General features: G+C 37.3%; 2 protein-coding genes and 1 pseudogene across 4 annotated transcripts; 1 reads left to right on the top strand and 2 right to left on the bottom strand.

Annotated features, from left to right (window-relative positions):
- The first annotated feature begins 1,787 nt into the window (after positions 1–1,787).
- On the top strand, positions 1,788–7,359 carry LOC147274131 (late embryogenesis abundant protein At1g64065-like). Of its 3 annotated transcripts, none has more exons than XM_086227403.1 (2): positions 1,788–1,903; positions 6,834–7,359. In XM_086227403.1, the coding sequence occupies exons 1-2, from the start codon at positions 1,788–1,790 to the stop codon at positions 7,357–7,359; spliced, it is 642 nt and encodes a 213-aa protein (XP_086083529.1). The 3 variants fall into 3 exon arrangements, with proteins under 3 accessions (XP_086083529.1, XP_086083530.1, XP_086083531.1); XM_086227404.1 differs by having other exon boundaries at positions 1,788–1,911; positions 6,851–7,359; XM_086227405.1 differs by having other exon boundaries at positions 1,788–1,917; positions 6,857–7,359.
- Positions 7,360–7,848: 489 nt separating this feature from the next.
- LOC147274130 (late embryogenesis abundant protein At1g64065-like) lies at positions 7,849–8,693 on the bottom strand. The gene has a single exon (XM_086227574.1). The coding sequence runs from the start codon at positions 8,664–8,666 to the stop codon at positions 8,025–8,027; it is 642 nt and encodes a 213-aa protein (XP_086083700.1). The 5' UTR covers positions 8,667–8,693; the 3' UTR covers positions 7,849–8,024.
- A 2,199-nt stretch (positions 8,694–10,892) lies between these two features.
- Positions 10,893–11,755, bottom strand: LOC147274129 (late embryogenesis abundant protein At1g64065-like; annotated as a pseudogene).
- Positions 11,756–13,053: the final 1,298 nt, after the last annotated feature.

Here is a 13,053-nt window from a genome sequence, read left to right as displayed (position 1 = left end):
AATGATGTTAGCTGTCCCCACTCAACATGATGTTCTGGTGAAGATTGGAAATGAGTATTTTATGAAATGGAGTCTATCTAACTATCACATTTAGTCTACAATTAATATCATTAATGAATATTGTATGTCATTTCAGTTTTTTCTCAACAAATGTATGTGTATACAGGCGAGTTGAAGAGTTTAGTTATGTTTTAATTCTCATTCATTAAGCTATATCCAACGTCTTCTAAACAATATATAATAGACAATTTGTTTTATTTTTTACCCAATATGCATTTTAATGTATGTCTCCTATAAGAATGCAATGTATCCATGTAATTCTTTTCACCCGCCCTATGTTCCACTTTATTTTAACTTAATTAGTACTTAGAAGATTAAGATATTGGAGCAAACTAAAAGGATTAAGAAGATGTAGGATCTAACTCAAATAATTGAGTGCTTAGGCTAATCTTAATTAGAGTAGGTCAAAAGTTTGATTAGATTTTTGATCGAAAATTTGTTTGTAGAGCCATCAAATGCAATGATCAATTGTCACTATTGTCACGTTTTAACTTACATAACTGAGAACTTGTTAGAAACTGCTGATATATATAGTCCTCTCTCTTGCACCATTGAATGCTAAGATTGATGAAAGCCGCTTTTCTAGATGGGAGTATCATACCTATGATAGAGTGATATACTCTAAAAAATGCAACAGACGCTTTTTAATTGCCCTCCAAGAAATCAAGTTAGAAGAAATAACACACTAGCTTGTTGCCCAATTAACAACGCACACAGCACAAAATGCTTGCTTCAGTGCCCACTTTCATGAACCCACTAGTTGTTTTGTGGGTCAACTAGTTTTTTGTTGATCAAATTAATTTTTAATATTAAAATAAACAATATTTGGGTAATTTTATACCATGATGAAATATTAACTTTAATCACAATTGCAGAGATTTGTTCACGAAACATAATTGCGACAATGAGAAATATTTTTACACAACAAATACAATAATGAAGATAGTCCATATATAATGAATAACTGTCTAACAAAGAGAATAACAGTGTAACTAAGGAACAAAAACAAAGAGAAAATATAACAGAAAGTAAGAGTACGTAGTCGTCTTGGTCACTGCTCGCAATCTAAATTCAGAACATGCAACCTAGCTCGCCAAATTTGGAGCCAGCGTAGTTCATTTCCATTGTGGCAGACTTCTAGGAAATGCCGAAGTGTAACCAAACACGCGCATAGTGGAGTTTTTGACTCATAGTCTTCTAGAGGGTGCGTGGAATGAGTTCTCTAAGCTCCATACCTTACCAAAAAAAAAAAAAAAAGATAAAATAAAAATAAAAGATACCGTACAGGTAGGACTCTGTACGTAAGACTTGGAGATCCTTGTTTTTGTTCTAGACGTACTATTTCTGGGGAGGCAAAGTCTTTATGCCCTCATATATACAGTACTTTAATTTTCACCAGTTTAATATGTGGGAATATAGTCAATGCATGCCTGATCGATCGTCTCTTATCAAACAGTTCCCACTTTTGGACGCGTTTGCTGTCTTCAATAAAATACTTTCCCAACCCCAAGTTTAACTCACAATTAATTTCCAGGAAGTTCATTCCCCTAAATAACCTATATATTGAAATTGGCCAAACTCCCAACACTAAAAATATATCACACTACACTTCCCTTCATTTCCACAAACAACTCCCTCCACTTCCCACTTTCATCCTACAAAAACAAACCCACAAAACAAAAGCAGAGAAGTTTTCTTTTCACTCATATCAGAAAGGAAAAAGAAATATGGCTGAGAAAACCCATCAGGCTTATCCCTTAGCATCTGCAAATGGTTACCAAAGAAGTGATGCAGAGTCTTTACAATCCGAGGATGAGCTCAAACGGCAGAAGAGAATCAAGTTGTTTACTTATATTTGTTGAACAATGATGCTGTGGTGAACAGAGAATAGAAACGAGAGTGTGGAGAGAAAGAGATGGAATCACAAAATATGCGTGATGCTCACCCTGAGCCAGCCACACACAAATTCAATATATATCAGAGCATGTCCATGTAAGGACAAGAATAACGGTTACAAAGCAAATAGGGTGGAGTGACTGTGATCACCTCAGCACCAATCATGCAACTGTCCTATAAGGCAGTGCCATCTGTCAGAAAATTAATACAACCAAATTGTAACTAATTAACTAACTTAGTCTTACATTAATGCAGCTATTTAAAACTGGAATTCAATTAGAATCCTTAATTCCAACACTCCCTTCTAAGGTTTTAATTGAATTCACTCCCAGCATACTTCTCAACAAACAGAACCTTTCCTTTGCTAAAGCTTTGGTGAATATATCAGCAATTTGATCTTCACTCTTGCAGTATAGAAGATCAATCTCCCCTTCCTGCATTGCCTCTCTGATAAAATGAAACTTCCTTTTAATGTGCTTTGATCGTTGGTGAAACACAGGGTTCCTTGTCATTGCAATAGCAGAGGTGTTATCACACATTATAGTGGTTGGATCCACTTGTTCTTCACCAAAGTCTTGCAAAACAAACCTCAACCAGATAGCTTGAGTAGTGGCTTCTGCTGCACTCATGTACTCAGCTTCTACAGTGGATAATGCAACACTTTGTTGCTTTACAGATGCCCAAGAGAAAACACCACTGCCAAAAGAGAATGCATAACCAGAGGTTGATTTCATGTCATCTTCATCACCACTCCAATCACTATCACAGTAGCCAATTAGAAATGCTGATTCCCCCTTTTTGTATAGGATTCCATGGTCAATTGTACCACTGATGTACCTCAGTACTCTTTTGGCAGTTCCAAGATGTTTGGAGGTTGGACAATGCATAAACCTAGCCAGCAAACTAGAAGCAAACATTATGTCAGGTCTAGTTGCTGTTAGGTAAAGCAAGCTGCCAATGATTTTCCTATATAAGGCTTCATCTGCAGCCTGACTTCCATCTTCTTTTCGTAGCTTATCTGTAGTGGCAAGTGGGATTGAAACAGGTTTGCAATCTTTTAAGCCAAACTTCTCCAGCAGACTTAAGGCATATTTTCGTTGATGAATGAATATGCATCCTTCCTTTTGAACAACACCAATGCCAAGAAAGTGATGTAGTAATCCCAAATCTGTCATTTCATATCTTCTCATCATCTCTTGTTTGAATTCCTCCATCATTTCCTTATCACTCCCAGTGTATACAATATCATCCACATAGATGGATACAATGAGTGTGCCTTTTCCCATTTTGTGCCTCACATACAAAGTTGCTTCACTTGAGCTCTTTTCAAAACCACACTGCACCAGAAATGAATCAATGTTGCTATACCAAGCTCTTGGAGCTTGTTTAAGTCCATAGAGGGCTTTTTTTAGTTTGTACACTTTGTCTTCTGCATTTGGAACCACAAATCCCTCAGGCTGTTCAACATAAACTTCTTCCTCTAGCACTCCATTGAGAAAAGCTGATTTCACATCTAGTTGATATAGCTTCCACCCTTTCTGAGCTGCAAGAGCAATTAAGGTTCTGATTGTATCCAATCTAGCTACTGGTGCAAAGGTCTCGTTGAAATCCACTCCTGGCTTTTGAGTGTACCCCTTTGCAACCAGTCTAGCTTTGTGTATCTGTATTGAACCATCGAGATCAAGCTTTGTTTTAAAAATCCATTTCACTCCTACAATAGGCTTATCTGCTGGTCTACACACAAGTTCCCAGGTATGATTTTTCTCTATCATATTGATCTCATTTTCCATGGCCTTTTGCCATGCTTGATCTTTTGCAGCATCAAAGTAACTTTCTGGTTCAATGACACTAAGTTTGCAATGAGCAAACACTTCATTCAGGTTCTTCCATTTTAAAGGAGTAGTATCATAAGTTTCAGCCAGCACAATCTCATTTCCAATCTCATTTCTTGAGTTGACTTCAGGTGAATCTGACCTCAAGGAATTTCAGCAGCAGGAGAATCATTGTTTGGGGATTCCTCCACACTGTGTTGAGTTTGGTTTGGAAATTCTGAGCTTGCAGACATATCATCTTCAAATTCTCCATCTGTCCAGGGCACAGCAGCATATGTAATCTCTTCATTTTCCCAATTCCACAAAGCTGACTCATCAAACACAACACTTCTAGAGACAATAACTCTGGCTGTTCTTAGATCATACACCCTATACCCCTTTTCCCTGATGCCATAGCCTACAAAGACTCCCTTCTGACCAGATTCATCCAACTTATGCCTTCGTTGAGATGGAATATGAGTGTAACAAATGGAACCAAAGATTCTCAAGTGTTTGACTCCAGGCTTCCTTCCACTGAATTCCTCAAATGGAGTCACATTTTTCAAAGCTCTAGTGGGACATCTATTGAGTAAATAGACTGCAGTATTGACTGCTTCTCCCCAAAAATGCTTAGGCATTTGTTTTTCATGTAGCATTGCCTTAGCCATCTCTACAATGGTTCTATTCTTCCTCTCTGCAGTGCCATTTTGTTGGGGTGAGTATGAGACTGTTAGTTGTCTTTCAATTCCACATTTTTCACAGAATTGATCAAATTCCAAAGAGATATATTCTCCACCCCTATCACTTCTCAATTTCTTGATCATGAATCCACTTTGCAGTTCCACCATTGACTTGAACTTCTTGAATACATTTAACACTTCAGATTTGCATCTCAGAAAGTAGACCCAGCACATCCTGGATTTATCATCAATGAATGTGAGAAAATATCTATTCCCACCAATAGTTTCAGTCATTGGTCCACAGACATCTGTGTGTACCAATTCAAGTAGATTAGATGCCCTCTTAATCTTCCCTTTGTCAAAAGCTTCTCTGTGAGACTTGCTTACTGCACATCCTTCACAAACATGATTCTTTCCAACAATTTGAGGTAGTCCATACACCATATTCTCATCCTGCAATCTTAACAAGCTGTCAAAATTTAAATGGCCATATCTCTTATGCCATTTCCAGGAGGAATCAATGACAGTGGCTTTGTTTGCCATTTCAAAGCCAATGTCCTCGAAAGCAAGGGGAAAACACCTGTTCCCTTTCATCTGCACACTCACAACTAGATTTTTAAAATCTTTATCTCCATAAATGTTTGCAGAAAAATCTCCAAAGATCAACCAATACCCATGCTCGACCATTTGTCCAACACTCAACAAGTTTTCATCTAATCCAGGTACAACCATTACTTCAGTAATGTATCTTGTGCCATTCTTGGTTTTAACAGGTAGTGTGCCTTTGCCAATTGACTCAACAAGATCACCTGTCCCCATTTTAACCTTGCATCTCACACTTCGATCAATGTCCACAAGTAGAGACTCACACCCTGTCATATGATTACTGCAACCACTGTCCAGGTACCACACATCTTTGCAATTCTCCATAGATGCTTTATGACATGCATAAAACATAGTAGCAGCCTCTTGTACCTGATTAGCATAGTTGGCAACCTGTCCCCTTTTACTTGGTTGATGGCAGTCCTTCATCATGTGCCCAAATTTCTCACAATTGTGGCATTTGATTTTCCCTTTGAACCAACATTCCCCAAAATGAAGCTTATCACAAATTCTGCATTTGTTCTTCCCTGCATCTGCCCCAACTCCTTTCACATTTGTATTTGACTTGTTTTCCCACTTCTTGGGTTTACCTTTCCAGGCAGCTTTCTTTCCTCCACTGTGATGGTAGGTTTTGTTTTGAGGATTTTGAGTGTTAGGTGAAACACTCATGCTAGCCAGAGCCTTCTCAGCATAGCCTGAATCTTCCTCATGTCTATCCAGTCTGAGTTCATAGCTCTTAAGTGACCCTACAACCTCATGCACTGATACTGTATACAAATCAATAGTTCTCTCAATAATTACACACATGGGATCATAAAGCTTTGTTAAACTAATCAAAATCTTCTGTACCATTCGTTGGTGAGGAAGAGTTTCACCAAACTTTTCCATTTGATTGGTTAAGTCAAAAAATCGAGTAAAGTATGAGGACAAAGATTCATTTTCCCTCATCCTCATATATTCAAATTCTCTACGCAATCCTTGGAGCTTCACTGACCTGGTTTGTTCATCTCCATGGTACTCATCTCTAAGTAAGTCCCATGCTCCTTTAGCAGTTTCTTGATTCACAATTCGAGGGAAGATCTCCCTTGAAACAGCACCTTGAATGATTCCTAAGGCCTTTGCATCCTTCATCTGTTGCTCTTCAAGATAAGAGTCTGCTTCCTCTTCGTCATCCACACTGAGTGCTTCTCCATCCTTCTTAACTTTCTCTTTCTTCTTCCTTGATTCTGGAATGCAAATTCCCTTTTCCACAAGCTTCCAGATCCCATAGGATTTGAAGATTGTAATCATTCTGACTCTCCAGAATTCATACTCTGTTCCATCGAAGACGGGAGCTCGTAGCTCACCATTTCCAGATCCAGCCATAGCAGCTGAATGTTGAGATTTTCACATTGGATTTCTCACTCACTCTTCACAGAACCAACGCCCCAGCTCTAATAATCAAAACCAGGGCTCTGATACCATGTTGAACAATGATGCTGTGGTGAACAGAGAATAGAAACGAGAGTGTGGAGAGAAAGAGATGGAATCACAAAATATGCGTGATGCTCACCTTGAGCCAGCCACACACAAATTCAATATATATCAGAGCATGTCCATGTAAGGACAAGAATAACGGTTACAAAGCAAATAGGGTGGAGTGACTGTGATCACCTCAGCACCAATCATGCAACTGTCCTATAAGGCAGTGCCATCTGTCAGAAAATTAATACAACCAAATTGTAACTAATTAACTAACTTAGTCTTACATTAATGCAGCTATTTAAAACTGGAATTCAATTAGAATCCTTAATTCCAACAATATTGGTATTTTCATTGTGTTTCAGATTATAGTCATGACTGTATTTGGACTCACTGTGATGCGTGTCAAGACTCCGAAGGTCAGGTTGGGGGCCATCAATGTCCAAAACTTCAACTCAGTCCCTGCAACACCATCATTTGACACAAGCTTCACAACCCAAATCAGGGTCAAGAACACAAACTGGGGCCCCTACAAGTTTGATGCAGGCACTGTCACGTTTTTGTACCAAGGCGCGACTGTGGGGCAAGTTGTGATTAAAAAGAGCAAGGCTGGAATGCGTGGCACCAAGAAGATCGATGTGACAGTGAATTTGAGTTCCAGTGCACTGAGCAGTTCTAATCTTGGCAGTGAATTGAGTAGTGGGGTGTTGACGCTGAACAGCCAAGCCATATTGACTGGAAAGGTTAAGTTGATGATGATCATGAACAAGAAGAAGTCTGCTACAATGGACTGCACCATAGCATTTGATGTGTCGACCAAGACGGTCCAAAATTTACAATGCAAGTGAAAATTAACCGACTGAGATTAATTTATTTGTACTTGTTTTAAATTTCTGTAAATTTGTTTGTTGCTGTCTATAGGTTGTGTATTATACATACTTATCACAAAGCACAATTTTGTAATTGTGCTTATATATATTCTTTTTAAAAAGATTGTAATTGTTTCAAATTTGAGCACATTCTAAATCCACTTTGGATTCCGAGGGCCTCACCAGTCTCTACCGTCGTTGGTGGAGTCTTGGTGCGACCATCTATTTATAATTGGAACGCCATGAGAACCAAACCCTTTCACTAGTAGAAATCATTTTCCAAATTTTTTGGGTTTGCAACGATCAAGTTGTTGCATAAATTTTTCCGCAACTGTTCTGCGTCAGAACCACATTTACATATTATTATAGAATGACGGAATTAATGCAAAATGTTAGCGATGATTGTTGAGTTCTGCCAGAAAATTATTCTTTTTTTTTTTTTTTTTTTCTGATAGAAACGCAATGGTGTCAGATTAATCATTCAATTTCATAAAACCATTTACATCATAAAGAGAACAGCCATCAAATTCATAAAAAAAAAAAAAGCAAAGAAACAATTAATGACAAATCAAGAACTAGCTAGTCTAAATCCTGCGCACAGCCTATATAGCTGGTTCTCAGTACTCAATGCTTAGCTTTGTCTCTTATTTGCATTGCAAAGTTTGAATCTCCTTTGTTGACAAATTGAATGTGATGGTGCAGTCCATTGTGGCAGACTTCTTTTTCTTCATCATCAACATCAACTCCACCTTTCCACTGAACTTGGCTTGGCTGCTCAGAGTCAGCACCCCGGTGCTCAATTCCTTACCAAGATTAGAAGTACCAGGCAATGCTTTGGAATTCAAACTCACCGTGACATCGATCTTTTTGGTGGAACGCATTCCAGCTTTGCTCTTTGGAATAACAACTTGCCCCACAGTCACCCCTTGGTACAGAAACGTTGCAGTGCCTGCATCGAATCTATAGGGACCCCAATTCGTGTTCTTCACCCTAATTTGGGTCGTGAAGCTAATGTCAAACGAAGGCGTTGCAGGGACCGCGTTCAGATGTTGAACGTTGATGTTGCCCAACCTGACCTTAGGGGTCTTAACGCGCATCACTGTGAGTCCAAATACGGTCATGACTATGATCTGAAACACAAAAAAAGCACCAATATATTTTATCAACTTGATTCTCTTCTGGCGCTTGAGCTCCTCAGATTGCAAACTTCTGGCGGATTCTTGATCATAAGTACTTCTAGGGTGCCCGTTCGCCGGTGCCAGGTGATCATTGTACTTCTCAGCCATTTTCTTTTCCTGGAATATATTTATGTTTTTGCTTCTCAAAGATGGATTGGGAATCGGAGGAGTTGTGTTTGTGGTAATGGGTAGAAATGTGTATTTATAGTGTTTGGACATTTTGATTAATTAATGTATTGCTGTAATTAGAAAGGAATAATAGGTGAGTTGTTTCTGGAAACAAATGGGGAGTAGCTTTTCACCTTTTGTGTGTTTTGTACGTATTGAGATACAATAAAATAATTATTGTGCATGAGATTCTTGACTTGTAGTGGGTCGCTTGGACATCGCGTTTGATATAAGAGGAAACTTGGATGACATCCGATTGGGTCCAAAAAATAATATACACATAATACTTTGTCCTTTTAGGCAGGTGAAGAACGTGATATTTGAGATTTATTCCTACAGCCTGTACTCATCATGTGTAGCTATTATTAATTTTAATGATAAATTATTTTCAATGACAAAAAAGGCAAAGTTCTTCAAAATAAAATTAAGTCAAACGACATTTTGCGTACATGCAATTATCAATGTAAAAAAAGTTGCCGAGTGCTCGGCATTATTGTCTAAATGCATACTTCTGCATCTAAATGCATCTATAGCTTTTTTGAACATTTGAAGTTAATTTTGGAATTGCATTAACATTTTTAGGATATTTTAAACTTGTATATTCAGCTTTTAGGATGTAGACGTACCTACACACAAAGTAACAATGAAGAGCCAATCATGGAGCATGGCTAAGAAATCATTTATATAGTGTATAAGAGGCTTAAACTATAATAAAGTGTAATTTTTTAAAAAAAAAACTATAATAAAGTGTATAAACTCCTATAAACTCAACTCTCTTTTTTGTTTTTATAAACTTGTAAATTAAACTTTAAAGAACATTTTAAGATAGGTGTAAAGCCAAGGATCAAATAATATAATTTAGGAAGACTTAAAGTTCAGTCCATTTTATGAGTCTTTCTTAAACTAAAACCGGTAGTGATTTAGATACCATTTTATGAGTCTAGTCCAAAATCTCGGAGTTAAAACCAAACAGCCTCTATAAAGCCCACTATACACCCTAGGAGGAGAAATACCTTCAAATCAAATCGGGGAATGATTTTATTATGAATTAAAAGAATTTTCTTATAAATTAAAAGAACTTTATTATGAATTTAAATGATTTTTTTATAAATTTTAAAACACCCCTTGGTCTCCATCTAAAAACTGTTTTTCTAAAGAACCTAAGTCTAATTATCTCTACAATTTATTAACCTGATGGTTGCTATCTAGTTGTCTTTACGGTGTCCTTCTAAATTAAAATTTTGAAATTTATGACGATTAAAAATTTGACAATGTGGCCTTACACGATCGAGTATAGAAGTTTCAAACCCAAAAATAAATCATAGAAGTTGTAGACTTGTAGTATAACATTATCCATCCATTAATTTCTACAGTTGAATTAATCAACATACAAATATAATGACTTGGATGTCCTTCTACATACTGTTATGCAAAGCTAAAATTCCTGACACAAAATTTATATTGTTATTCAAGTTAACAAGCTAATTAGTGGAGTACTAAACAAGAAGTGTGTGCAGTGCAATATGCGTGTATATATGTATATATCTAGGCCCATTCAGGTGCACACGTTCGCACCTAGCGCCAAACATTTAGTGACCATTGCCGAGCGCTCGGTAGTGTAAATTTTTTTTTCTCCGAATGCTCGGATCTGATTTGTCGGCTTTATGTTAGGGTTTCGTCCAAAATTTCAGGGTTAATTAAACCCTAACATAACGTCTCCACAAAAATCATTATACATCCCAGGAGGGTACGTATAAGGTGAATCTTTCGGCGTATACCCTCAAAACGGGTGGAGGAAACGGTACGAAGCGCTTCTGTTTTAAAAAATTGCACCGAGCTTTCGGTGGAGCATCGGTGTACCTGAACGGCAAGAGTGCTTGGAAAAGATAATCTTCTTTAGTGGTAACCTTGCAATGGTCATTCATTTTGCCATTTTGTTGCCTGCAGGCATCTTTATTTTGTCGCTACTCCTTTATTTTGTGACAGTTAGATTCAAACGCCTGTATACATATTAAGATTGTCTGTCATTTCAATATTTCATTTTGCAAGGTACCTAATGATTCCATTTAATTGCCTGAGTGATCAACTTGCTAAGAGATTACGAGCATGTTGATCTAAAAGGAATTCTTTTAATTTCATATATATATACATAACATTGAAAAATCCACAACAAATCCACGCGTCACACCGAAAAATAAAGAATAAAAAAATAACAAAACAAGAAACTGGTCTTGATCTAGCAAATCCAAATCTGCTAGCTGAAGAAGCTAGCAACCAATCGATCACTGCTTAGTTTTTCCAGTATATCACATGCATTGTAAACTTTTGACCGTCTTGGACGATACATCAAATGCTATGGCGCAGTCCATGGTAGCAGACTTCTTCTTCTTCATGATCATCATCAATTCAACCTTTCCAGTCAATTTGGCTTGGCTGTTCAGCGTCAACACCCCGCTGCTCAATTCACTGCCAAGACTGGAATTGCTTAATGCACTGGAATTCAATTCCACTGTCACATCGATCTTCTTGGTGCCACGCATTCCGGCCTTTCCCTTTGGAATCACAACTTGCCCCACAGTCGCGCCTTGGTACAAAAACATAACAGTGCCTGCATCAAACTTATAAGGACCCCAGTTTGTGTTCTTGACCCTGATTTGGGTTGTGAAGCTTGTGTCAAATGATGGTGTTGCAGGGACTGAGTTGAAGTTTTGGACATTGATGGCCCCCAACCTGACCTTTGGGGTCTTGACACGCATCACAGTGAGTCCAAACACGGTCATAACTATGATCTGAAACACAATGAAAATACCAATATAAGTAAACAACTTGATTCTCTTCTGGCGTTTGAGCTCATCCTCGGATTGCAAAGACTCTGCATCACTTTTTTGGTAACCATTTGTTGGGGCCAAGGGATAAGCCTGTTGAGTACTCTTCTCAGCCATCTTTCTTTTCCTGGAAAGCTTTGAATTTAAGAAAATATTGTGATCTTGATCTGTTTATTTGGCTCTCTAAAAATATGATTGAGCAAGTGAATTTTTTGTGGGAGTGTTGCAGAATGCTGCGTGGTATATATAGTGTTTGGGAATGCCATTTAATTAATGAGTTTTGAGGAAATAAATGATGGGTGTAAGCTTCCTGGTAAATGTAACCCAAACGCGCCTTCTAGATAACATTGTCTAATACTATGATGACTAGTTGACCACACGCTCTCTACTCTACCGTCATTTAATTGACAGTTGAGTGTAAAATTTTTTTTTTATTTGTGCTAATATTAGAAGCTTCCATAATCAAAATGGGTAGTTGTGTAAAGAGTAGTAGATATTTGTGCTTCTTATTTGAATTATGCCAAAAGATATCATTTTTCACAAAAGATTATATAATAAAAATATTTTAAGAAGAGAAAAAAAATATGAGTAACCCTTCCATTTTAAAAGTAAATCATCATATGCAAAGCAACTGAGGCTAACAAATTTAAGACGTACAGTGGAGGAAAGCTGATAGAATGATGATAAATTGTGGATTTGATTAATCAAAACAACATATCGATCACTCAAATGGTACGTGTATGTAGATTTGAATTCTTTGTTATCCTTATTATTATTATTATTTTTTTGACAACTGAGGGTGTCCTGTATCAGCTTTCGTGTACCAGACTAATCCTTTAGACCGGTCAAAGACAAGTAATCCACGCTGGGCCTAAAGGATTCACGAGAGATTTTACCTCCCTTACTGCCTGACTCCAAGGGTCGAACTAAAACTCAAACTCAAGTGTCTGAATTTACAGCTGCATTTCCAAACCAACTCTTTCAACACCTTGAAGTTCTGTTATCCTTATTTTATTTATAATTGATAATTTCTTAATAATACAGCTACACAAAAGAATAATGTTGGGATAAATATATTATATATATATATATATGTATAGAACCTTCCACGGTTACATGTGGAGATGATCGTATCTCATAATTTTGGACACCTATTTTGTGGAATATTATACTTCTACTTGCTCCGAAAACAAAAGTATCGTCCACTTTGATATTTTAAGATGTGAAACAGATTAATAAAAATGGAAAGATTATGTGCCTTTGAAAGTTTTGAGGGCGTTAAAGACTTTGCCTAGAACACAAGCAAGGATCTCTAAGCCTTACAAAGTCCTAGTTGTGGGATATTCTTTATTTTAAGTAGTTTATCCATGTCTTTGTAAGCCATGTGAGCATAAAGACTTCATCTTACAGCAAGAACCAAAAATTAATTAAAAGTAAGCTCCTCATGGATATGAACTCGTTCCACCATCTAGAAGACCATAAGTCAAACACTCTAAACTATG

This window comes from Dryas octopetala, chromosome 9 (assembly GCF_963921425.1).
Source record: "Dryas octopetala chromosome 9, drDryOcto1.1, whole genome shotgun sequence".
NCBI lineage: Eukaryota > Viridiplantae > Streptophyta > Magnoliopsida > Rosales > Rosaceae > Dryas > Dryas octopetala.
This window is presented reverse-complemented; position numbering and strand designations above follow the sequence as displayed.

What these genes read in the sequence shown, in the direction of transcription:
- LOC147274131 (XM_086227403.1), top strand. Translation starts at nt 1,788, where the DNA reads ATGGCTGAGAAAACCCATCAGGCTTATCCCTTAGCATCTGCAAATGGT. An exon ending in CGGCAGAAGAGAATCAAGTT is followed by an intron (nt 1,904 to 6,833) that starts GTTTACTTATAT and finishes GAATTCAATTAG; the next exon opens with AATCCTTAATTCCAACAATA.
- LOC147274130 (XM_086227574.1), bottom strand. Translation starts at nt 8,666, where the DNA reads ATGGCTGAGAAGTACAATGATCACCTGGCACCGGCGAACGGGCACCCT.